A 26,483-nucleotide genomic window follows, 5' to 3' on the forward strand; every position below is an offset into this window, starting at 1 on the left:
GGAGAAAAAAGGGGGAATGGAAATAATACTCTATTGTTTATTTTTGTGATAATATGGATTGAATCAAAGTAAAGAGAAGTCGACACAAAGGAAATTAGATTATTTAAGTAGATTAAGATAAAGTTAGAATATATGTAAATAATAAGAAAGGATCACCTTAAACGAGCTGTTAACGGAAAAATGATTTGTATATATGTGTTGTTTGTTTTGTGTTTGTTTTTAATGTATTCAAAAATAAAAAACTTTATATATAAAAAAAGAAAACATACTTCTAGTGCTGAGCTGGGTTGTTTTGAGGATTTTCAGATTTTTGAAGATATTAGATGTTGTCTCTTTACATGGCTGTAACAGTACTGACATACTGAAATTAATTGCAGTTGAGTCCTACAGTTACCATGTGGTCATGGCCAAAACTGATCTGTGTGGTCTGTAAGAGTTGAAACTGATTTGATAGCACATATAACCAATGAACCGGGGACGCGGTGGCTCAGTGGCTAAAACACTGAGCTTGTTGATCAAAAGGTCGGCAGTTCAGCGGTTCGAATCCCTAGTGCCGCGTAACGGGGTGAGCCCTCATTACTTGTCCCAGCTTCTGCCAACCCAGCAGTTCAAAAGCACGTAAAAAATGCAAGTAGAAAAATAGGAACCACCTTTGGTAGGAAGGTAACAGTGTTCCATGCGCTTTTGGCGTTTAGTCATGCCGGCCACATGACCACGGAGACATCTTCAGACAGTGCTGGCTCTTCGGCTTTGAAATGGAGAGCACCACCCCCTAGAGTCGGGAACGACTAGCACATATGTGCGAAGGAACCTTTACCTTTACCTTAATCAATCAACCAATTAATGAACCAATTACCATGTAACAGTCTGATGAAAAAGATGTCCATCTTCCTCAAGCACTAGGATTATTCCATTATCAGATTATTTCTGAGATGAAGGAAATGGCCATCAGGAACATCACATCTGAGTGCCTTACATTTACATATCTTTTCTGTTTTCATTGTACACAGTTTCATTTATTTAGTGCTGGGTAAAAACAGTTTTATTTTGGCTTTTAGAATGTTAACAGTTTAATGGTTCCTGTGTGATTTTATTGTTATTCATAAAATGTTGTTATTTGCTGCCCTTCTATTTTTATATCACTTACACTTCATCATTCTGACATAAAGAACAGACTAGTAATATTATGGTAAATAAATAATACTAATTAGCTAATTGGTCTCACTGGAAATTTCTTTCTGAGAGCTTGCCATTACTTTTGTATTTATTCAGAAAATTATAACCTACTTTTGACTTTACACCAGAGAGGTCTACAAGAACATGAAAAAGAATATAATATAAAATCTTACGTTTAGCAAAAAAGAAGCAGCATTTATTCATTTTAATATCTTATAATCTGTCCTCATATTTTTTTGGGGGGGTGGGAATCCTTTAAGGTTCAAGCATCTGAAAGTCAATCATATTTTGAACATTACTTTATACCCCGAACAAACAGTGGTAATTCTTACTTGACTGAGCTCAGATGATTGTATTCCATGTGCCAAGGGATCTCAGGAATATATTTTTCCAGTATAATTAGGTTTGGCCTTATTAAGTAGATTTAATTGTGTTAAGTTAGATCATTTTGGTATTTGTCTTTAATTACCATAGAAGGTGAGCCATTTATATGTTTTTTTTCTCTGAAGGAAAATAATAAAGTGGGAATCTAAAACTGTGTACAGGCATACAGGTAGAGCAGGGGAAGGATACTGTAAAATCTCCATTCCCACCCCACTCCGGGGGAAGTATACTGCAAAATCCCCATTCCCTCCCCACTCCTAGGGGAAGGATATTGCAAAATCTCCATTCCCACCCCACTCTGGGGCCAGCCAGAGGTGGTATTTACTGGTCTCCGAACTACTCAAAATTTCCGCTACCGGTTTTCTGAACTGCTCAAAATTTTCACTACCGGAACCTGCTGGATTTCACCCCTGAGGTAGAGGCGAAAACATATGATGAACGGTTGCAGGAACTAGGCATGGCTAGTCTAGTGAAGAGAAGGACCAGGGGTGACATGATAGCAGTGTTCCACTATTTGAGGGGCTGCCACAGAGAGGAGGGGGTCAATCTATTTTCCAAAGCACCTGAAGGCCAGACAAGGAATAATGAATGGAAACTGAACAAGGAGAGATTCAACCTGGAAATAAGGAGAAATTTTCTGACAGTGAGAACAATCAACCAATGGAACAGTTTGTTTTCAGAAGTTGTGGGAGCTTCATCACTGGAAGTTTTCAAGAAGAGACTGGACTGCCCTTTGTCAGAAATGGTGTAGGGTCTCCTACTTGGGCAGGGGGTTGGACTAGATGACCTACAAGGTACCTTCCAACTCTGTTATCTGTATATATATATTAAAAATGTAAAGAAAGAATTCCAGATTGCTATTTGAAGTATCTTTTGAGTAAGATGGCTTTGGCAATGTGGACCTCATTTAAACCCAGTTTTATAAAGTTGTACCAAGGCAGGACAGTCCAGAAAAGGAAATGATTATTTCTAAGCTCCTTGTAGCTGGGTTACACTTAACCATGCTAAACCTCACAATGGGTCTAAGTCATGGGCTATGATTTGAATGTAAGAAAATATTTGTGGAAAATTTGGTATGAGTTCTAAGAATTATGGGCTAGTTAGGTAGCTAGCTAGAAGATGTCAGACTTATTTTCTACTCTGCTATAATTAACAGTATATCCAGAGTCACATAGGAGATACCCATGTTTGTTAACTGGAAATTTACAGTTGAATTTAAGATCTTCTGCATGAAAACTGTGTAACAATCTTTCCTGTGCATACTCTGCATCAAGTCATAATTTGCCAACCTTGTTAATTAGTAGACTTTTAACCTCAAAGTTTTCCTCAAATGTACAGAAAGTACAACAGTGATGATGGTGATAATTGTAATGTCCTCAATTTAGATTTCATATTATTAAGACAGTAATTAGTCGATGAGATGAGCAAAGTGTGAAAGTTCCATCTTGCTTCTGCTTTATAACTGTGTGCTATTGAACAGACTCTTTGTACTCTTAAAAAATTATTTGGAAGGAATTTACTTCTGTTTTTAAACAAGCGCTAATAATGTAATGCATCATTTTTTTTATTAATCCTTTGTTATGAGCAGAACGCCTTAGGCTACAGACATGGTAGATTTGTCACATGAAAATGAGGCTGTCTGAATTATAAACACAGCTATTATTTTTGTTCTTGCATTGCAATTACAATATAGACATGTCAAGTGCCCTCAGACTGCCCATTGTACAAACGATAGTTCAATTTCTTTACTTTTCTGAAACAGACTTTCCTTCCTCATTATATGGGGGGAAAAGAGGAAGCCATTTTACTATAGATTTTGTCATCTGTTGGGTTTCTAAAATATAGAATAAGAGATTTGCATGGAAATTGTGAACTCTGCAAAGATGGAATGGCTACATATGACAGATACATGTTAATTTAAAAACGCTATTGTTCATCTAATTTCATTACTTGTTTATTATTGATTTCATTTATGGATTCTTGGACAACAGATCTGCTTGCTAAGAATGGATTTACAGATGTGATAACATAGGTATAAATAATCTGATTCCATCTTCTTATTTATTTACAGAAGATAATAAGCCCAATCGGGCTTTTGAGAGCATGGCAATAAGGCCAAGTGCTTATTTCAGGGTTCAAAAAAATATAAGACAGGGTGTTATTTTTGGGAAAACACTGCATATATAATATATATATATAATAATAATTGTAAACTATACCTGAAGCATTTATTTTAATAAGTTGATAATTGGTTACTTATCCAATAAATAAGCAAAACTAGGAACATCATAATATGCCTTATATATCTGATCAAACATGTTTCCAACTGGTCAGGCCAAGAGTGAAATGATGGAATGGAATGATATAATTGTGCATTATGACATGAGGAAAACAAATGAAGCATCTCTGACATCCATAAATCCTATGGGCACCAAGCTATGACAATACTGAGTCTTTGTAAATCATATAGCAAAACTCTTATGGCAAAGGACTAACAAGATCAAAGTGGACAGTCGTAAACAGAAATCCTAAAAACTCTGACTATAATTTTAAAACTGAATAATATAACAAGAGACCTACTGAATTAGACAAAGACTTGTCTAGCCAACATTCTGACTCTAACAGAAAGCTCACAGACATCAGATCAATAGTCTTGTTTCTGTTTTGAAAACAAATGGATCCTTCATGAATGTGTTCATGAATGTTTCTGATCTTCCTTCTAAACAAGTAAATTGGTGGCAATTGGTGGCCATATCACATGGTAGCACATGTATAAAGGAACCTTCTTGCTTTCAGTCCCAATTTCCAAATCCTAAGAAGCTTCATGGAATATATATATATATATCTCCAAGTAAACAAATAGAAAAATATAAAGTATTGTAGTAACAGATTTGAGTAGAGTAGCAATCAAGTCTACTAGACTTCTAGGGTTCCATGTGCTCTTTGGGATGGGTTGAGGATTGAATACACTTGCACTCCCTACCGTTTATAGGGGTACACACCTGTGCCTCTTGCTATGTTTTGGGTTTGTTCCAGGGGTGAAATCTACTTACCTTCCTTATTGGTTCGGAAGCGCGCACATGCTTCATGTGTGTGCACATACCTTCTGCGCATGCACAGAAGGTAAAAAAGTATTACTTCCTGGTTACCCGGGTGGCGATCACTACCGGATCGCCGAACTACAGGGAAAAATTGCTACCGGATTGGGCGGTCCGGTCTGATCCGGGAGCATTTCACCCCTAGTTTGTTCCTCCTGTTTTAGTCAGTGGATTGCTTCTTGAAGCCTTTATACCATTCTGCTCTTCTTCCTATTCATGCCGTTTTTAGTAAAAAGGCCACAAGGAGTCTGCAATCTGCAACACGCCAGATGTTACTCACCTGTACCAATATTCCTACAGGATTTGATCAATATTTGGAATGCCACCTGTTGCCTATTCCTGCACTAAAATATTGACCATGTATTTTAAATTAACTTTTTTTCATTGCTCCCTTATCTTCGGCATAGAAATTTTTACAAATGTTGAATAGTGGTAAAGAATTATACCAGTGACTTGACACTGCTGAGTTGGAATGATTAAAAGATATAGTAGCTTTAGAGTAACACAGTTTCTTATGGTCCATTTCTGCATCCCTAGTATGACTCTATTCTCACTATTACCCAATCAATCATTTTAGAAGACAATAGAGGTAGTCCTCAACTTATGACCACAACTGAGTCCAAAATTTCTGTTGCTTAAGTGAAACATTTGTTAAGGGAGTTTTGCTCCATTTTACAACCTTTCCTGCCAGAGTTGTCAAGTGAATCCCTGCAGCTAATTTAGTAACCCGGTTGTTAAGTGAATCTGGCTTCCCCGTTGGCTTTCCTTGTCAGAAGGTTGCAAAAGGTGATCACATGACCCCTGGACATTGCAACCGTCATAAATATGAGTCAGTTGCCAAGCGTCTGAATTTTGATCACTTGATCATGGGGATGCTGCAATAATAGTAAGTGTGAAAAATCACTTTTTTCAGTGCTATTGTAACTTTGAATGGTCACTAAATGAACTTTGTAAGTTGAGCACTATCTATATACATTTCTACTTCATATTTGCACAACTCTGAAATCAAGGGTAGGCTTCAAAAATTTTAGCAAGGGGTTCTCTGCCTGGTTGCTGGGTGGGCGTGGCCATGGTGGGCATGGCCTAGTCAACCTCCTGCACCATGGCGGGGGGGGGGGCATTTTTGCGCTCCCTGGGCTTCGGAGGCTTTTTTTGAGCCTCCGGGAGGGTGAAAACAGCCTCCCCAGGCTCCGGAGACCCTCTGGAGGCTGGAAACAGGCCTCCAGAACTTCCGGTAGGCCCGTTTTTCAGCCTCCCTGCGCCTTCTCATGAGTCCTGCACTTACCTGCATCCAAAATGGGCCGTATGGGGACTTCTGGAAGGGGCAGGACAGCCAGGAGTGAAATTTGGGGGTTCTCCGAACTGCACGGAATCTTACCTAGAGATTCTACCAAACCCCTGTGAACCCCATCAGCCCACCCCTGTCTGAAATACTAACCTTTTGGAATTGGTATTTTCATTATAGCATGCTGATACTCAACATTTGGAGGGGGAAATCTACTGCTTAATATTATTTATTTCATTAGACATTATGACTAAAAATAAAATATTTGGATAGGAAAAAACCGCTCGAACTATCAGCCCTTCTCATTTTATGAACTCCATTAAATTAGATAATAGTTTATTAACTTCTTTTATTAACTGTTTAATGTAGAGAACAGCTTACCTGACAGGCAAATGCAATTGGATCAGCCACTTTCTGAAGCATCTGTTCAAGCTCTCCCACTGTTGAATAGTATTCAATCTGCACTGTGGCTTTAATGTCTCCTCCACAGTAGATATTTACATTTACAAAGCCAGCAGGAAAATCTTATAAAACAGAACATTTTAAAAGCTCAGTGGAAAAAACGAAGGAAAAAAAAAAACAGAATTATTGCCAAAACCTTTCCACACTGATTCACATTCAGAATGCTTCAGCGTTATCTATTCCAGATTGAGAAATCAACGGTTCACAGGGGAGCCGAACGTGCAAAAAAAAAAAAAAAAAAAAAAAAAAGCAGTGAGTAATGGAAGAAAAGAATCAGCAGCAGTGGAGCAAGAAGGTAGAATTAAAATATATTTGGAGGCCAGAGAACAAAGGAAAACAAAGAAAGCTTTAAAATATACAGCATACTTTGCAAACGTTTACAGACATTTCAATGTGCCTCGGGGTGGAGAAGAATTTCCAGCTCCACACTTAGGTGATAATCTATGTATTAATTCATGTAATGAAAAATAAGGCAAAGGTAAAGATTCCCCTCACACATATGTGCTAGTTGTTCCCAACTCTAGGGGGTGGTGCTCATCTCCGTTTCAAAGCCGAAGAGCCAGCACTGTCCAAAGACGTCTCCGTGGTCATGTGGCCAGCATGACTAAACACCAAAAGCGCACGGAACACTGTTACCTTCCCACCAAAGGTGGTCCCTATTTTTCTACTTGCATTTTTTACGTGCTTTCGAACTGCTAGGTTGGCAGAAGCTGGGACAAGTAACAGGAGCTCACCCCGTTACATGGCACTAGGGATTCGAACCGCTGAACTTTGTGTGTCGACCTTTCGATCGACACACTCAGCGTCTTAGCCACTGAGCCACCACGTCCCTTTTGTAATGAAAAATATGATAAGCCAAATTTGCATGAATTTGTGCCCAGCCCCTGGACTTCCACACCAAAATCCTATCTTGATGGTACTTTTTTTTTTTTTTTTTTGGTGCCTTTAAGTGAGATTTTGATTCCTGACAACTACTCCATTTAGCCCCTGAAATTTTCTTGGTAATATTTCTGAAGTGGTTAGCAAGTCCACCCAGCTGGTTGTGCTCAGAACTCAGTTTTTTGTTTTCTTTCTAACCCGTTGCCTTAACTGTTCCACCAAGTTGGTTCTCTTGGTAGCACCAATAAAAACATCTTTAAAAATCAGTTGAAAGAAAATAGTCTTTAGTAGGGCAGATTAATTTTTGATGGTTTCAAGTTTTGCGGCATATAGTATTTTTTGGAGGAGTTGAATGCTGCAAAATGGCTATGGCTATATAATCACCATACAGGCAATTTTAGATTTGGGAAAAAGTTCTTTTTTTAAAATTATAATATGCACATGTTAGGGCTTATTTTTAATATGTTTTCCATCTCATAATAAAGATGCGATGTTAATTTTTTAGCAATGGTCCAAGACATGCAAGAGCCACAAAAAGTTTCACTTTCTACATTGGGCAACCCTTTGTTCAACTAAGCTGAAACCACTGATTTATTAAATATTACTTAATGTCACGATCGAAAAGAATAAGCAGAAGTCTGAGACACACTATAAAACATCAAAATATGGCCAAATATATCGGTGCAAATAAATGACAAAAGAACTTGAAAAACTCCCCGCATGGAACAAGACAATATCTTCATAAACGTCATGCAGTGATAATAATATGTGCTACAGATTTATGCTGTGTTGCTCTAAATAATATGTGCAGTGGGAACTGATTAAGTCTAGCAAACTATGACTAATGAATGACATTTTAAAGACTGTCAACTGCCATCTTATCATGGCTAAACAACCAAATGCCTCCAGTTTTTGATAAGTCAAAAACTTTTATGCTTCTGATTTAATAAAGTAGAATTTGATAAGTCAAAGCTCATGCATAAAAATAGTATTGAATTATAATGGGAAATACTGTATAACATTCCATTACATTATATTTGATGTCTTTATTTTCCTTGAACTAGTACCAACTCTTACCTAGAGCTTTGATGAACCTGACTTTCTGATTCCAAAAATCTGGTTCAATCCTGATCCATTCATTTTCTGTTATAAATTCAATGACTACTGAATCTCCAGGAACATCTTCTCTTAAAATAATGAAGATCTCTCCAGGACACTGTAAAGTATGAGTCCAATTATTCCGTTGGGTCAATAAATTAAATCTATACAACGTGAACGACATATTTTCATGGAAGTTGTTTAAAACCTTAGCAGAAGACGTATGTTATCCAGCTACATATTTTTTATAAAGCGATTATTTGGCCTGCATGGGAACATGGATTATTTCAATAAAACATTAGTTCTTTGTACTAGTTCTATGCACCCTTGAACTGATTTTAGGGCAGTTTAGGACATGGGCCAGCAACCTTAAACACTCAAAGAGCCACAAAGCCCCCCTTTCAGTTTTGGAACTGACCAGAAACCTAGTTTCTCCATCATAGAGTCTCCTTCTAGCACAGCATACTTATTTATTTATTTATTATTTGTTTGTTTGTTTATTTTCATTTATTTTATTTATTTTTCCTGGTTCACCGAGGAGCTGAGGGAGATGAAACGCCGGAAAAGACGCCTGGAGAGCAGTTGGAGGGCCAGCCGTTCTGAATCTGACCGAACACTGATAAGGTCTCATATTAAGACCTACCTGGTGGCAATAAAAGCGGCAAAGTGTAACTATTTTTCCACTCTTATTGCGTCATCAGATAATCGCCCGGCCACCCTGTTTAGGGTGACCCGCTCCCTGCTCCACCAGGAAGCGCAGGAGGACCTCTTGGAGGGTAGAGCCGAGGACTTTGTACAATATCTGTATGACAAAATCGCTCAGATTCGGGAAAATTTGGACTCTGACTGGGTAGATTCGGGAGGGAGGATGGAGGCAAGTCTTGAGAATATTACCTGGGAAGAGTTTGATTCTGTGACTCCGGAAAACGTGGACAAGATACTGGGCAGACTGAGCGCGGCCACATGTTTATTGGACCTGTGTCCCTCCTGGCTGGTGCTGGCCTCTCGGGAGGTTACATGAGGCTGGCTCCAGGGGATTATAAATGCTTCCTTGAGAGAGGGTGCCTTCCCCGCCGCCTTGAAAGAGGCGGTGGTGAAGCCTCTCCTCAAGAAGCCTTCCCTGGACCCAGCAGTGTTGGCTAATTACCGTCCAGTCTCCAACATTCGCTTCGTTGCGAAGGTTGTTGAGAGTGTGGTAGCGTGACAGCTTCCTCAGTACTTGGATGAATCGGCTTATCTAGATCCATCCCAGTCGGGCTTCAGGCCTGGATACAGCAAGGAAACGGCATTGGTCACATTGGTAGATGATCTCTGGAGGGCCCGGGACAGGGGTTGCTCCTCTGTCCTGGTCCTATTAGACTTCTCAGCAGCTTTTGATACCATCGACCATGGTATCATGCTGTACCGGTTGGAAGAGTTAGGGGTGGGGGGCACCGTGTTGCGGTGGTTCTCCTCCTTTCTCTCTGATCGGTCACAGTCTGTGTTGACAGGGGGGCAGAGGTCGACCCTGAGGCCCCTTGTATGTGGGATGCCACAGGGGTTGGTTCTCTCACCCCTTCCGTTCAACATTTATGTGAAGCCGCTGGGTGAGATCATCCGTGGTTTTGGGGTGAAGTATCATCAGTATGCTGATGATACTCAGCTATACATCTCCACCCCGGACCACCCCAATGATGCCCTTAAAGTGATGTCCCGGTGCCTGGAGGCTGTACGGATCTGGATGGGGAGGAACAGACTCAGGCTCAACCCATCCAAGACCGAGTGGCTGTGGTTTCCGACGTCCCGATATAGTCAGTTGGTGCCATCTCTGACTATTGGGGATGAGTCATTGTCCCCCACGGAGAGGGTTCGCAACTTAGGCGTCCTCTTGGACTCACGGCTGTCTTTAGAAGAACACTTGACGGCTGTGGCCGGGAGGTCTTTTTATCAGGTTCGCCTGATTCGCCAGTTACGTCCCTTTCTGGATCCGGACTCGTTAAATACGGTCACTCATGCCCTCGTCACTTCACGCCTGGACTACTCTAATGCTCTCTACATGGGGCTCCCCTTGAGGAGCACCCGGAGGCTCCAGCTGGTCCAGAATGCGGCCGTGCAGGTAGTTATGGGAGCAGCATGGCGCTCCCATGTGGCTCCCCTCCTGCGCGAGCTGCACTGGCTCCCTGTGGTCTTCCGGGTGCGCTTCAAGGTCTTAGTTACCACCTTTAGAGCAGTCCATGGCTTAGGACCGGGGTACTTACAAGACCGCCTTCTGCCACCAATAGCCTCTCACCGCCCAGTACGCTCCCATAGAGAGGGGCTTCTCAGGGTACCGTCAGCCAAACAGTGTCGACTGGCGGCCCCCAGGGGGAGAGCCTTTTCTGTGAGGGCACCCACCATCTGGAACGAGCTCCCCCCAGAGATACAGAAGATTCCGGATCTGCGCACTTTCCGCCGTGCCCTCAAAACATTCCTGTTTCAGCAGGCCGGCCTGGCCTAACTTTCCCTTTATATTGCTTTTGATTTTATTTTAAACTGAGATGTCTTGAATTATCTAGGACCAGAGTATTTAGTATATTTTAATTGTTTTTTTTTTTAACGTTTGTATTACATGTATTTTTATCGTTCGCTGTTCACCGCCCTGAGTCCCTCAGGAATAGGGCGGTATATAAATTTAATAAATAAATAAATAAATAAATAAATAAATAAATAAATAAATAAATAAATTTATTGGTTCGATTTATATGCCGCCCTTCTCCGGAGATTCAGGGCGGTTTACAATGTGTTAAGCAATAGCCTTCATACTTTTGTATATACTTGCTTAGTAGGGCTTTCGCCCCCCCCCCCGCAAGCTGTGTTCTTTTTTATACAAAGTCAGCTTATTGCTCCCACAATCCGGGTCCTCATTTTACCTACTTCGAAAGGATGGAAGGCTGAGTCAACCTTGAGCCTGGTGAGATTTGAACTCGCAGTAATTGCAGGCAGCTGGCAGCTAAATGCTACTTTAACAGCACTTTAGTCCACTGCACCACCAAGGCTCTTTATTTTTTCCTTTGCTGATTGGAAGTCCGGTTCCAACACCATAGAGTCTCCTCCTAGCATGGCGTCCTTTTTCCTCTACCTAGCCTAACCGAAAGGCCTATCAATTGAGGAGCTGACCGGCGACAGGGAGCCGCACCTGAGGAATGAAAGAGCCACATGCAGCTCCAGAGACATGGGTTGCCGACCCCTGGTTTAGGGTAATAGTGAACTCAGATTGTAGGACTTTGTCATAGTCAGATCACTTTCTTTGGAGAAGTAGATTTCTAGATGGCTATTTTATTCCCCCTCCCTTTTTTTCAGTAAATGGATTAGACATTGTGGCATATTAAAGACTGATAACTGTTGTAACAACAACCCTAACCATAACCCTAAACATAACAGCTTAACTGATTTCATGATGAAAAATTGAGAGAATTGAAGAATAATATAATGTTGGAAAAAATATCCATCTGGTTCAGTTCCAAGCTGGGAGAAAGATACTGGAAACATGGAGGCTGATTGGAAAGATGGTTTAATGATGAAACAGAACCCCATGAATTCTGATGCAGCTGACCACATGGAGTTGAGAGTGAGGGGTTTTTATACCTTCTCTTGGGCTTTGAACTTGAGCTTCCTGTTCCTGTGCAAGAACATGTATTCTATTGGCTGTTGTCAGACTCCCATAGAGCCATGTAGGGATAAAGTTAAATTTGGTTGAGGTTTGGGCTGAGATTTATTTATTTATTTTATTTATTTTCAATTTATATACCGCCCTTCTCCCTGAGGACTCAGGACGGTGCACAGCCAGAATTAAAAACATGAAATACAAATATTAAAAACAATTAAAATCTATATAAATTTGGCCCAAAATTTAAAAAAAACACAAACCAATTAAACATTTAAAAATTTTAAAAAATTTCTTCCTAAGCCAGCCCGGCTTGCTGGAAAAAGTGGGTTTTAAGGGCACGGCGGAAGGCACTGAGGTCTTGGATTCTCCTTATCTCTGGGGGCAGCTGATTCCAGAGGGTAGGTGCCCCCACAGAGAAGGCTCTCGCCCTGGGGGTCACCAGCCTACATTGTTTGGCTGATGGCACCCTGAGGAGGCCCTCTCTGTGGGAGCACACGGGTCGCTGGGAGGTCGTCGGTAGCAGCAGGCGGTCTCGAAGATAGCTAGATAGATGATGCAATGAAGAAGCTTATGTTCTTGAAAGGGTGTTGAGCAATTCCTATTGTGTCCTAATGGCTTTTCTCCTGTTTTGGATCTTTGGTGAAGGTATGTGCTTATGAATAGAGTTATCTATCTTTTTATCTCTTAAGTGCTGACAACTGCTGAGTGCTATTAAGAAAGGTGGGGGCTGCTTTCTCTCTCTAAAAAAACATATTTCTCCATTTCTCATCCAGGGAAATATAATATTCTGCCTTTTTAATATTCCTCAAAATATTTCATTCTTCTAGGAGAGGGGTAGCTTCCCACAATAAGAATCATGATAGATTCTGAAACAGAATTCACTTGATTCAAATGATCCCTTCCACAGAATAAAATATTCCACAGAATAAGCTAAGAAGCAGAAATCTCCTTTCCAGTTGCAGCCTGCCTCAAACTTATTTTTCCTTTGCCTGAATCCTTCTCCCAGTTTGGAATAAGATACAGACCAGATTTAACTTCTAGACAATTGTTTGAAGGCAGTCAATGCTTAAATTTAGAATGAGATTCATGTACAATAATATGAGAGTATATAATTATTGGTAGTATAGGTTTATGTTATAGTGAGGACATAAAAATAACAAGATATAGCTTCATGAAGTTTATAGTAATTTAGTATCATGGTTAAGATAAGGGTAAAATGGTAGACTGTTTAAATAGCATAGGGAGTTAGAGATAGTGTTAGTATTTGTATGGGCATTTGGGTAAGACACAGGTAGAGTTAGGCTTCTTTGAGATTTATGGTAATATTCAATAGAGGGTTATATTTATGGCAGGGGTGAAATCCAGCAGGTTCTGACAGGTTCTGGAGAACCGGTAGCAGAAATTTTGAGTAGTTTGGAGAACTGGCAAATACCATCTCTGGCTGGCCCCAGAGTGGGGTGGGAATGGAGATTTTGCAATATCCTTTCCCCAGGTGTGGGGAGGGAATGGGGATTTTGCAGTATTCTCCCCTGGAGTGGGGTGGGAATGGAGATTTTACAGTATCCTTCCCCTGCCATGCCCACCAAGCCACGCCCACAGAACTGGTAGGGAAATTTTTTAGATTTCACCCCTGATTTATGGTGAGTTTTTACAATGTGTGTTAATTGTACATTTATGTTAGAGTCAGAAGTAAGTGCTGAAAGCAGGATTAGCATTACTATTTGCCAATGCAATATACGTATAGGTTTATATTTAAACTTCATTCCTGGCTAATGTAACAATGCCATACAATAATATTAACGTTCTTCTCCTTCTCCTTCTCCTTCTCCTTCTCCTTCTCCTTCTCCTTCTCCTTCTCCTTCTCCTTCTTCTTATTATTTTAGCGTGATAGAATGAGTCTTTATAGGTAGTAGTACTGTTAGGTTTATGTTATTACAGGAGGTTAGGGTCCTAGAGTTGATTTTAGGGGTTAAGGTTGTGGCTCTGGTTAAGGTAAAATTAGGGTTAGCGTTAGGCATTGCAGAAAACTGCTGCAAAAAAAAAAAAAGATTCTTGTGAAAGTTGCAAAAAAATAAAAAAGCGATTAAAGGTTTAAAATGTCTTTCTATCTCTTGATTTGCTGTTGCACCATGAGTGCAGCAACAAACTTGCAAGCTTACTGATTTTGACAGGATCTCTCAAAGACAAGATCTGTTAAGAAGCAATGGATAGAAACTAAGATCAAGGAGAGAACCAACCTAGAACTAAGGAGAAATTTCCTGACAATTAGAACAATTAATCAGTAGAGTGACTTGCCTCCAGAAGTTGTGAGTGCTCCATTGGAGGTTTTTAAGAAGAGATTGGATAACTGTTTGTCTGAAATGGTATAGGGCTCTGATGGCGAACCTATGGTATACGTGCCACAGGTGGCACGCGGAGCCATATTGGTGGGCACGCGAGCTCAGCTCCGGCGCGCTGATTTTCAGGTCTTCTGGGCCCACCAGTCAGCAAATGGGCCATTTTCAGCCTCTGGAGTGCCTCCGGGGGGGTGGGGAAGGCTGTTTTCGCCCTCCCCAGGCTCCTAGAAAGGCTCTGGAGCCTGGGGAAGAGTGAAAAATGGATCTACCAGGCCCACTGTACCATTACGTGCCAAAAGCGGGGGGAGCAGGGTGTGTGTGTTACGTGTGCATACGCGGGGGGCGGGGCACATAGAATTACGGGTGTGGGCACGCATGTGTGTGACCCCCCTGCGCTCCACTTGCTTTTGGCACGTGATCGCAAAAAGGTTAGCCATCACTGGTTTAGGGTTTCCTGCCTGAGCAGGGGATTGGACTAGAAGACCTCTAAGGTCCCTTTTCATTCTGTTATTCCCAAAACATTGAAAAAGAAACACATTATCATATCTATTTAGCAGAGATTCAGTTGAAAAAATTGAGTCTTGCTCCCTTATCCTAAGCTAAAGTTTAACCCCCTCACCCAGCCAAGCAGAACTTTGGGGAGGTTTATTTATTTGTGTGCACTTTTCTTTCAAATGGAATAAAAAGAATGCATTTGTGGGGATTGCATTTTCTTTAACAGAGCTTACCTCGCATGGGATCCTTTTTGGCAACACTAACACCTCTGGCCTTCCCACCATCTCGTTCACCTCCACAATTTCCACACTTCCATCATTTAGCCTCAAGCTCCTTTCTAGGTCCGAAGATAAGGGATCGTGTGCACCTGCCAAAGATATGATTTTAAGTCATAGAGTCATATTTGGGTTAATGATTGCCAAAGCCATCTCCCACCAGCTGAAGTATTCCTCAGTTGTGAAATTGCATATTAACTGGTGGTCTTTGAGCAGAAATATTTGTATGATGTGCTATACTTTGTCTTGGATTTACAATTAGGCATTTGTCATAAATGCCTCTTTTTCGGTTGACTTTTGTGGGTATTCCCTGTGCAGGCACCAAAATAAAACAGGTAAAGTCCCAGGAGATTGCAAAATCTAACACCTGAGGTGTTAGTGTCCTCATTAGAAATGTCTAATTGGATTTAGGTGTCAACCAAAAAAAAAAAGAGGGAAGTCACAATCTAAATGCATCATTGGAAGTTCAGATCAGGTGGTAGTTGAGTTACAACCTATTATGATTAAACAACAATGAGTTTAATTTCAAGATCTCCTTTTGCACGATAGTGAACACATATAGCCGTTTACCAGCTATATCTCTAATGGCTTTCCAGAAATATTAAAACCTTTTTTCTACAAAACTTTCCAAGTTTATGTTCCAGCTGTCAGATTTGGAATCAAATGGATCATTAAGCCAGAGCATTATGGAGAAATATTCAAAGAAAAGAAAACTATATTGGATGAGAAATTCAACATTGTCTAAATTTCTCCATAGCAAACTTCAGTTTTAGATTCAAGTCGTTGTGATTACATTTTCAAGCAAGAGTTGTACTTTGGGCCAAAAATATAGTTTAAAACAAAATAAATCAATAAGAATGGTAGCTTAGTTGAGATTATTTGGGCCTCTGCATACTTATACAGCATTATAGGGTAATAGAATTCTACCAGATAATCCACATTTTATTTACCATAAACAGGCTCATAAATCCCTATCAGCATAATTAGTATGCCATCACAGACTCTTTTTCATCATCCCCAGGTCTGAGCAAATCAATTGCTTTCACATCTGTCTTTTTCTTTTATTTCCCCAAAGAATTCCAATATCATATTGTTTTTCATTTTCCAACTTGCATACTAACCTTTTCCTTTCCTCCAGCTCTTGCACAATTCACATTAGTCAATCAATCCACATTGATTGCTGACTCTGGAGCGTTCCCCATCTGTCTTTGCTTTATTGGATATACTGTTTACTTTCTTACCATTTGTCTTGTCAGGGGTTTGCCCTATTCTCTTCAATATGGCCCTTTCTTTTTTTTTTATTTTTTTCATTCAAGAACTGTACTTCCTATCCAGTCAGCTTTCATTATTGATCTATTAAATTGATAATATGAAACCCTTCTTTTTTTAAAAAAAAAGTCTTATTTTAATAGCACAATCTTCTTTTCCTGTCGCAAATCAATGATTTTTTTCCCCACAAAGTCTCCATCATAACATCTATCAGGTTGGCCCTGGTTAGTGCTTAGGTGAGAGGCTATCTTGCAAGGTTAAACTGAAGGCTAGTTGAAAAGTTGAAAACTGAAGACAGTGACAAGAGCCAGTTTAGTCAAAAAGTTAAAGAACGGTTGGGTATGTCCAGTTTGATGAAAAGAAGGACTAAGGGTGACATGATAGCAATGTTCCCAGATCTCAGGGGTTGCCACAAAGAAGAGGGAGTCAAACTATTCTCCAAAGCACCTGAAGGCAGGACAAGAAGCAATGGATGGAAATTAATCAAGGAGAGGAGCAACTTAGAACTAAAGAGAAATTTCCTGACAGAATAATTAATCAGTGGAACAACAATTTACGAGACCGCCTTCTGCCACTAGTAGCCTCTCACCGACCAGTACGCTCCCATAGAGAGGGGCTCCTCAGGATGCCATCGGCCAAACAATGTCGACTGGCGGCCCCCAGGGGGAAAGCCTTCTCTGTGGGGGCACCCGCCATCTGGAACGAGCTGCCCCCGGAGATACGGAGGATCCCGGACCTGCACGCTTTTCGCCATGCCATCAAAACATTTCTTTTCCAGCAGGCCGGCCTGGCCTAACCTCTCTTTTAAACTTTTTAAACTTTTAAAATTCTTCAATTTTAAATTTGTCTTATGAATTTGGGGTGTTTTAAATTTCATTTTCCGGGCCAATTATTTAATTGTATTTTAATGCTTTTTAAACATTTGTATTATATGTATTTTATCTGGCTGTTCACCGCCCTGAGTCCTTCGGGAGTAGGGCGGTATACAAATTCAATAAATAATAATAATAATAAATAATAACTTGCCTCCAGAAATTGTGAAGGCTCTAACACTGGAAATTTTAAAGAAGAGATTGGACAACCATTTGTCTGAAATGGTATAGGGTTTCCTGCCTAAGCAGGAGGTTGGACTAGAACACCTCCAAGGTCCCTTTCAACTCTGTTATTCTATTATTTTACTAAAGCACCAGTTTAGAAACTAGGAGACTGTGAGTTCTAGTCCCACCTTAAGCATGAAAGCCAGCTGGGTAACTTTGGATCACTCATTCTCTCTCATACAGGGTTGTTGTTATGGAGAAAATAGGAGGGGGAAGGAGTATTATGTTCGCTACCTTATTTATAAAAATAATAAAGACAGAATAAATATTAATAACATAACACCCCAGGCTTAACAATTGTTGATAAGAAAGACAAAAAAGTCTGGATAGTGGATGTGGCAGTGCCTGGAGACAACAGAATAGAAGAGAAATAACTGAAATAACTGAAAAAGATAACAGAATACAAAGACCTTCAAATAAAAATAGAATGACTGTGGCAAAAGAAAGCAAAGGTGGTACCAATAGTAATAGTGCCTTGGAAGCAATCCCAAAACAATTGGAGCACCACTGGCATTGACAATTCCGCTGTCAATCAGTTGCACAAGGCAACTTTAATTGGAACAGCTTACATCCTGCGACGATATTTGTAACATCCTCAAACATCCACATCTGCCTATCCTAGCTCCTTAGGATGGACTCGATTGGTGAACAAAAATGCTAAATCCAATCTGAACATCTGGCTGACTGTGCAACGAGACATAATAAAAATCACTTCCATATCATGCCACAAAAGCTGCACAGATGCACCTATATAAGTCACCAATGTCAATTGAAGGTTGACTTGGGTTTGCTCGTATTATTTCATAAATTAATAGCTAATCCAAATCTCAGACTCCTCCCCCAACTTCGTAAGACTTGCTATTTATTTATTTAATTGATTTATTTGCATCCTGCCTTTATTATTTCTACAAACAACTCAAGGTGGCAAACATACTCAACAAACCTTCGTCCTCCTATTTTCCCCACAGCAACCTTGTAAGGTGGATTGGGTTTACAGAGAGTGACCTGCTATGCCTTGGTCAACCATGATGTTCTATATATGAAGCATAAGGAACGGAAGGCTGTTTTTAATAATAATCTGGGAGGGATTGAATAAATTGAAGCAGTGATGAAATCCAAATTTTTTTACTACCGGTTCTGTGGACGTGGTTTGGTGGGCATGGGGTGGCTTGGTGGGCCTGGCTTGGTGGGCGTGGCAGGTGGAAAGATACTACAAAATCTCCATTCCCACCCCACTCCAGGGGAAGGATACTGCAAAATCCCCATTCCCTCCTCTCTCCTGGGGGAAGGATATTGCAAAATCTCCATTCCCACCCCACTCTGTGGCCAGCCAGAGGTGGTATTTGCCAGTTTTCCAAACTACTCAAAATTTCCGCTATCAGTTCTCCAAACTGCTCAAAATTTCCGCTACCGGAAATGTCAGAACCTGTCAGAACCTGCTGGATTTCACCCCTGGATTGAAGCAAGGGAGAATGTCGCCACGAATTCTGAAACTGGAGCAGAAATTTAACAGCTAAGCTAGAATCTTGCTCCCTGATAATTTAATTTTTAAGTGTATGTTGAAACACTCCTCTCTGTTACTTTCTAATACTCTCAATTACTTGCTAACACTCTATTTGGTCTGAGTATTAAGCTGTTAAGTAGGACTCTCCCATTTAAATACTACAGCAAACATTTACTATCTAGAGATTATTATCATAAAATTGTACTTTTAGAAAAACGGATGTGCATTTGAACCGTAAATGTTACATCCTCTGAAGCCAACAACAGGACAGGTAGCACAAATATTATAAAAACAAAGATGGCACATTTAACTACATGGTTGAATGCTATCATATAAAAAGGGGCATGAGCCACTTCTCCATAGTCTCGTGTGTGTGTGTGTGTGTGTGTGTGTGTGTAGATAGACATAGATATAGATGATATAGATACAGATGCATACAAACAAGTCATCCTGTTAGGTGCCAGTTCATCAATACATTAGCCACCTTTTAAAGTAGGAAATCTTTTGGAAAGTAAGTAGTTTTAGAGATGGATATATTTAATAATTCATGATTTCTTGAAAACCATAAAATATTGAACAAAGACATGGGGGATACAATAATGCATACCAATTAGTAGAAAAATAATTTACCTCTAATTTCGTAGGTTGAGAAAGTCTGCATTGAATGACATGTTTCTCTTGGGTTATGTAAGGAAATCTCCCGAGCATTAATAGCTGCATTATAGTACATGAACAGTGAAGTGGTCCACCACTAGATGGCGTAGCAGAGACATTTTTATTGCAAGAAGAATGTTCCCATTTATTCCCACCACCCCCGCCTCACATTTCTTTTTAACGAGCTAGTTCTCTTAGCAGGATTAGTAAAAATCAGAAGAAGCTCGCATGCCAGGCAAAAGGAATACAGAGGACTAAAACACTTATCATTTCTGTTCACTTGTAGGAGACAAAAACTCAGTTATTAGCCTATTCTATCTTTCCCACAGCCCAAGGAAGAATGTGTGGGTGGTAGAAATGTAGGTGGATAAATACAGGCACAGTCCCATATTCAGAAAACATTCATGATCAGCATCTTCATCCTGATATGAAGCAAATGAAAGAAATACAAATGCATGAAAACCTTCTTTGTCCTACAATACTGACATTGAAGAATTTGATATTGAAGATACCAGGTCAGAGAAATTTTGGTAGATGGGAGACGATACCTTCTTTAGTTCCTTATTCTCCTGTCTTTAGAAAAGGAGAAATTGGAGCTGGTAAAAGAGTGAGTGTAGAGAATTCTCAGAAACGTTAGATAGATAGAGATAGATAGATAGATAGATAGATAGATAGATAGATAGACAGATGATAGATAGATGATAGATGTAGACTGATAGATAATATATAGATAATATCTACATCTTTGTATATCTATTATCTATCATCTCTCCTCTCTAACATCTATCTCTATCTATTATCTATCTATCTGTCTGTCTGTCTGTCTGTCTGTCTATCATCTATCTATCGTCTATCTATCTATCTATCTATCTATCTATCTATCTATTTATCTATTTATCTATTATCTATCTATCTATCTATCTATCAGTCTATCTATTTATCTATCTATTATCTATCTATCTATCTATCTATCTATCTATCTATTATCTATCTATCTATCTATCTATCTATTTATCTATCTATCTATCTATCTATCTTTCTATCTATCTATCTATCTATCTATCAGTCTATCTATTGACAGATCAGTGGTAGGTTGCTACCAGTTCTATCCAGATCGGCAAACCGGTAGCAGCAGCAGCGGGAAGCTCCGCCCACCCAGGCCGGACATTTCTGTGCATCCACAGAAGCATCGCGCATGAGCGAACCGGTAGCGGCGGGTTTTGCAACCCACTACTGAGACAGATGATAGATAGATGTGTGTGTGTGTGTGCGTGTGTGTGTGTGTGTGTGTGTGTGTGTGTGTGTGAGAGAGAGAGAGAGAGAGAGAGAGAGAGAGAGAGATGTTAGATAGAGATGAGAGAAGGAAAAATGATAAATAATGGATATATAGAGATGTAGATATCTATATATTATCTATCTGTCTTTATGTATTCAATTCATGCTTATAGTTATATATATTATCTAATATGTACTTGACAAATAAAATAAATGAATAAAATAAATAAAAAGCTATCATCTATCTATCATCTGTTTGTCTGTCTGTCTGTCTATCTTCTATCTATCTATCTATCTATCTATCTATCTATCTATCTATCTATCTATCTATCATCTAATAATATATAGTGATTCTTCTAATATAAATAATATAATTTAACATTTTTACCTGAAATAAGACTATGCATAATCACGATTTGAAGAAAAGAGTAGAATTTCATTAAGATGTGAAGATAAAAAGCAGGAAACCGCTTGGTTCTGATGCAAAAGGAACATTTCTCTCTGCGTGGAGAAAGCATGCAATATTTGATTTGTCCCAAGGAATGTGAGATGGAATCATAGCTCTGAAATATGATCGTAAATACGATCTTACATTTTCTAATGGATACTGCCTGCTTGGGCAAATTTCTCCCTTTGCTGATATGGGTGATTTAGCATCTGGCATAATAATATCATTCCGTTTCATATTGTGCCAGCCTACCCATGAAATACAAAAACAAAACTGTTAGAGAATTGGGAAAAGTTGAAAGCAGCCCTGCTCCCAAACTCTTCTCATTGCTTTCTACAAATGTGACCTGAACAAGTAAAGGCTGGTAAGGATGGGGAACAAATTCATTTAGCTGTCATTTAAATATCTACCTTACCTAATGTTGCATTTTCAAACCAAATTACGTTAGTTTCATTAGCCACTATTCTTTGGCAAAAAAGTAGACAGGTAAATAAGTAAACAAATAATTACATAAACCTAACAATGTTTCTCAACAGACTTTTTCAAGTGTATGTGGCTTAATATGAATGCATGGTTTTATGAGCATGTTCATTGAATTTTAAGGCAAAAAAAGGTGAACTTGAATGTTTCTGTAAAAAGTCCTTTTAAAAACATTTTTGGACATTTTTAGATATTATTTAGACATTATGACATGGTATAGGATATGGATTTGCTTCTACAATTAAAATCTAATTTTATTTACTTAGCTCAAATCTATTTTCCTATATTTTAGCACATTGCTTCTTATCATATTCTCAGTGAAACAGGTAACTTATTGTTTTATTCATTTATTTATTTTATTTTATTGAATTTCTATACCGCCCTACTCCCAAAGGACTCAGGGCGGTGAACAGCCACAGAATAAAATACATAAATACAAAAATTTAAAATAGAATAAAAATGAATTAAATAATTTGGCTGAGACAAATTTAAAATACCCCATAATTTAAAACAAATTAAAATTTACATTTAAAAAGGGGAGAAGATTTAGGCCAGGCCAGCTTGATGAAATAAAAAAGTCTTAAGCGTGCGACGGAAGGTGCGCAGATCCGGGATCCTCTGTATCTCCGGGGGGAGCTCGTTCCAGATCGTAGGTGCCCCCACAGAGAAGGCTATCCCCCTAGGGGCTGCCAGTCGACATTGTTTGGCCGACGGCACCCGGAGGAGCCCCTCTCTATGGGAGCGTACTGGCCGGTGGGAGGCTATTGGTGGTAGCAGGCGGTCCCATAGATAACCAGGTCCTAAGCCTGGAGCGCTTTAAAGGTGATAACCAAAACCTTGAAGCCCACTCGGAAGACCACCGGGAGCCAGTGCAGCTCGTGCAGGAGAGGTGTTACATGGGAACTCCACATCGCTCCCATAACCACCCTTGGGGCCGCACTCTGCACCAGCTGGAGCCTCCGAGTGCACCTCAAGGGAGCCCCATGTAGAGAGCATTACAATAGTCCAGATGAGAGGTGACGAGGGCATGAGTGACTGTGAGTAGGGAGTCCCGATCTAGAAAGGGACGCAACTGACGGATCAGGCAAACCTGATGAAAAATCCTCCCGGTCACGGCCATCAAGTGCTCTTCTAAAGACAGCCATGAATCTAGGAGGACGCCCAAGTTGCGAGCCCTTTCCGTGGGGGCCAATGATTCGTCCCCAATAGTCAGCGATGGCACCAGCTGACTATATCGGGACGTCGGAAACCACAGCCACTCGGTCTTGGATGGGTTGAGCCTGAGCCTGTTTCTCTCCATCCAGATCCGTACGGCCTCCAGGCACCGGGACATCACTTCAAGGGCATCATTAGGGTGGTCCGGGGTGGAGATGTACAGCTGGGTGTCGTCAGCGTACTGATGATACTTCACCCCGAAACCACAGATGATCTCGCCCAGCAGCTTTACATAAATGTTGAACAAAAGGGGCGAGAGGACCGATCCCTGCGGCACCCCACATATGAGGGGCCTTGGGGTTTTCCATTATCTTTCTGGCATCTGTTCAATATTTGAAAATTGCCAGCAAAAAATATATCCATTTACCTTCTTTCTCTAAGTAAGCATTCATTTTGTACTTTTAGAAAAATAGTTTTGCTTTATAGAGACTGTTTTTGAGTTAAAAGTTTATTTACATGGAAGGATATTAAATCAATGAGATTTACTGTGATTTAAGAATATTCAAGACAGTGGTAAAAAAGAGTGTTGGATGCTTATCTTGAATTCCTTTCAACTGCTTAGCTTTCATCAAGTAAATTGCAAACCTTTAAAAGTAACTTCCAATGCAAACGTAAGCAACTTAATAGTGATAGTTTTTGAAAATATTACTGTCCATAATATAAATCTGGCTTTTATGCTGTTGTATTGCACGTGATGGCTCAGAGGCTAAGATGCTGAGCTTGTCGATTGAAAGGTCGGCAGTTCAGCGGTTCAAATCCCTAGTGCCGTGTAATGGGGTGAGCTTCCATTATTTGTCCAAGCTAGCAGTTCGAAAGCACGTAAAAAATGCAAGTAGAAAAATAGGGACCACCTTTGGTGGGAAGGTAACAGCGTTCCATGCGCCTTTGACGTTTAGTCATGCCGGCCACATGACCACGGAGACATCTTCAGACAGCGCTGGCTCTTCAGCTTTGAAACGGAGATGAGCACCGCCCCCTAGAGTTAGGAACGATTAGCACATATGTGCGAGGAGAACCTTTAACTTTACCTTTATTGCATGTTTGGTTGACAGGTGTCAACTTTGTCTGATCTTGAAAAGTTAAACAAGGTAAAACTTGATTAGTTTTCTTTATGGGAGTCTACCAGGAAATCCTAGAGCTATAATCAAAACTGCCAATATGTTTGAAAAAATATATTGTAAAAATGCAGTTGCAATCTTCTTCCATGTTGTAATGAAGTAAATTATATAGATAAATTCATATAATCACCAGGACTTAAATCTCATTATCAGTTGTAACTGTTTTTCTTAGAGCATCTTAATTATAGAATGGTCAATACAGGTGCAATTTAAATTGTAAACAATGTTTTACATTCTTTCCCTCCCTCCCTCCCTCCCTCCCTTCTCCAATTCTAAATCCTCCCTTCCATCAATGATTGGAGTTTATCTTGATTTAGCGCTACATTGACAATAATAGTATCTTTCTTTGAATATGCAGCAGGGTTCCATTCTTTTCCAAGTTTTCAAGACTGCAAATTCCACTCTCTATATGGAAGCACAGTATTACTTGGCTTCCTTGTTTGATATATATATATTGGCTTATAAATCAAGGCTTCAACCAAAAAAATAGAGTTTATTCAGGAAAACAAAGTTATCCAAACAGTAACCTAGTATGCTGGGAGCAGTTGATTTGTTTGTTTGACTTCTATAGCTGCCCATCTCAGTAAATGACTCAGTTTACAGTTTGCAGATCATTGTGAACGATCTGCAGATCATTGGTCCAAAATATTTTTCTCCATGTGACAGGAACATGGTAGCACATGCCGACACATGTGCCCATAGTCTGTGCACAGGCTTTTGGGCTGGACTTCCACAGCATGGTAATCTAAAGTGTGATTGGCTACTTTTGTACAAACACAATCTTTTTTCTGTCAAAAAAAAAAAAAAGGCAGTTGGGCCATTAAGCCATGTCTTCCATTACAGAAGCCAACTGAACTAACTCAGGACTCTTGTTTTTGTGCTGATGATGGAGAACACTCTCCACTGCTTTGAAGGATACAGACTATATTAATACTAAACTGTTTTCCAACCCTACCCCTTGCTTCTCTTTCTGTACATTTTCTAATCGTAAATGTGTGGACAAAGTCTACAGATAAACCTTATGCAGCAGCCAACATGGTAAAAAGGTAAAGGTTCACCTCACACATATGTGCTAGTCGTTCGTGACTCTAGGGGGCAGTGCTCATCTCCATTTCAAAGCCGAAGAGCCAGCGCTGTCCAAAGATGTCTCTGTGGTCATGTGGCCGGCATGACTAAATGCCAAAGGCGCACGGAACACTGTTACCTTCCCACCAAAGGTGGTCCCTATTTTTCTACTTGCATTTTTTATGTGCTTTTGAACTGCTAGTTGGCAGAAGCTGGGACAAGTAACGGGAGCTCACCCTGTTACACGGCACTAGGGATTTGAACCGCTGAACTGCCAACCTTTCAATCGACAAGCTCAGCATCTTAGCCACTGAGCCACCACATCCCTTGCCAACATGGTAATAATTCCTAATAAACATAAGAGATTCCTAGGAATCGAGAATTGGTGATAATTCCTATTAATCCAGAGATTAAACTCTTAATTATTTCTAGGATACTGATTTCCATCCAATGGTCTGTGGCTGGCTTATGGTAGGAAGTATGGATGAAAATCATTAAAAACTTATTAGGACATTTTAGGCAATATGTGAGATTTGGCATCCCCAAAGTATAAAATGTATTAATGTTTTAAACTATTTTGGATGGATTTTAAACTATTTAACAGAAGGTTTGTCATTGACCTTGGTTTGCAGCGTTCTTCTCAAAAGCTTTAACATTAATATAATAATGTATATCAAAACATTATTAAAACATTCCTGTTTCAGCAGGCCGGCCTGGCCTAACTTTCCCTTTATATTGCTTTTTTGATTTTATTTTAAACTGGGATGTCTTGAATTATCTAGGACCAGAGTGTTTAGTATATTTTAATTGGTTTTTTATTAACGTTTGTATTACATGTATTTTTATCGTTCGCTGTTCACCGCCCTGAGTCCCTTAGGAATAGGGCGGTATATAAATTTAATAAATAAATAAATAAATAAATAAATAAATAAATAAATAAATAAATAAATAAATAAATATATCTACGAGACCGCCTTCTGCCACCGATAGCCTCCCATCGACCGGTACGCTCCCACAGAGAGGGGCTCCTTCGGGTGCTGTCTGTTAGGCAATGTCGGCTGATGACCCCCAGGGGGAGAGCATTCTCTGTGGGGGCCCCTACCCTCTGGAATGAGCTGCCCCCGGAGATTCGCAGGCTTCCCGACCTGCGTACCTTTCGTCGCGCCCTAAAAACATTATTATTCCAACAAGCAGGGCTGGCCTAAATAACAATAATATTTTACTATTTTAATGGGTTGTTTTATT

The 26,483-nt window shown here is 39.9% G+C and overlaps 1 protein-coding gene across 1 annotated transcript in view; it reads right to left on the reverse strand.

The window, feature by feature from the left end:
• The window catches only part of BANK1 (B cell scaffold protein with ankyrin repeats 1), a 150,854-nt gene that overhangs the window by 106,270 nt on the left and 18,101 nt on the right, over positions 1 to 26,483 (reverse strand). Inside the window, exons 3-5 of the mRNA XM_070949161.1 lie at positions 15,072 to 15,205; positions 8,362 to 8,500; positions 6,325 to 6,467 (exon numbers count right to left, since the gene is read on the reverse strand). Of these exons, the coding sequence (XP_070805262.1) occupies positions 6,325 to 6,467; positions 8,362 to 8,500; positions 15,072 to 15,205 (416 nt within the window). The remainder of the gene's footprint in view (positions 1 to 6,324; positions 6,468 to 8,361; positions 8,501 to 15,071; positions 15,206 to 26,483) is intronic.

Source organism: Pituophis catenifer, unplaced genomic scaffold, assembly GCF_029215685.1.
Source record: "Pituophis catenifer annectens isolate HBS135680 unplaced genomic scaffold, rPitCat1.0.hap2 SCAF_8, whole genome shotgun sequence".
Taxonomy (NCBI): domain Eukaryota; kingdom Metazoa; phylum Chordata; class Lepidosauria; order Squamata; family Colubridae; genus Pituophis; species Pituophis catenifer.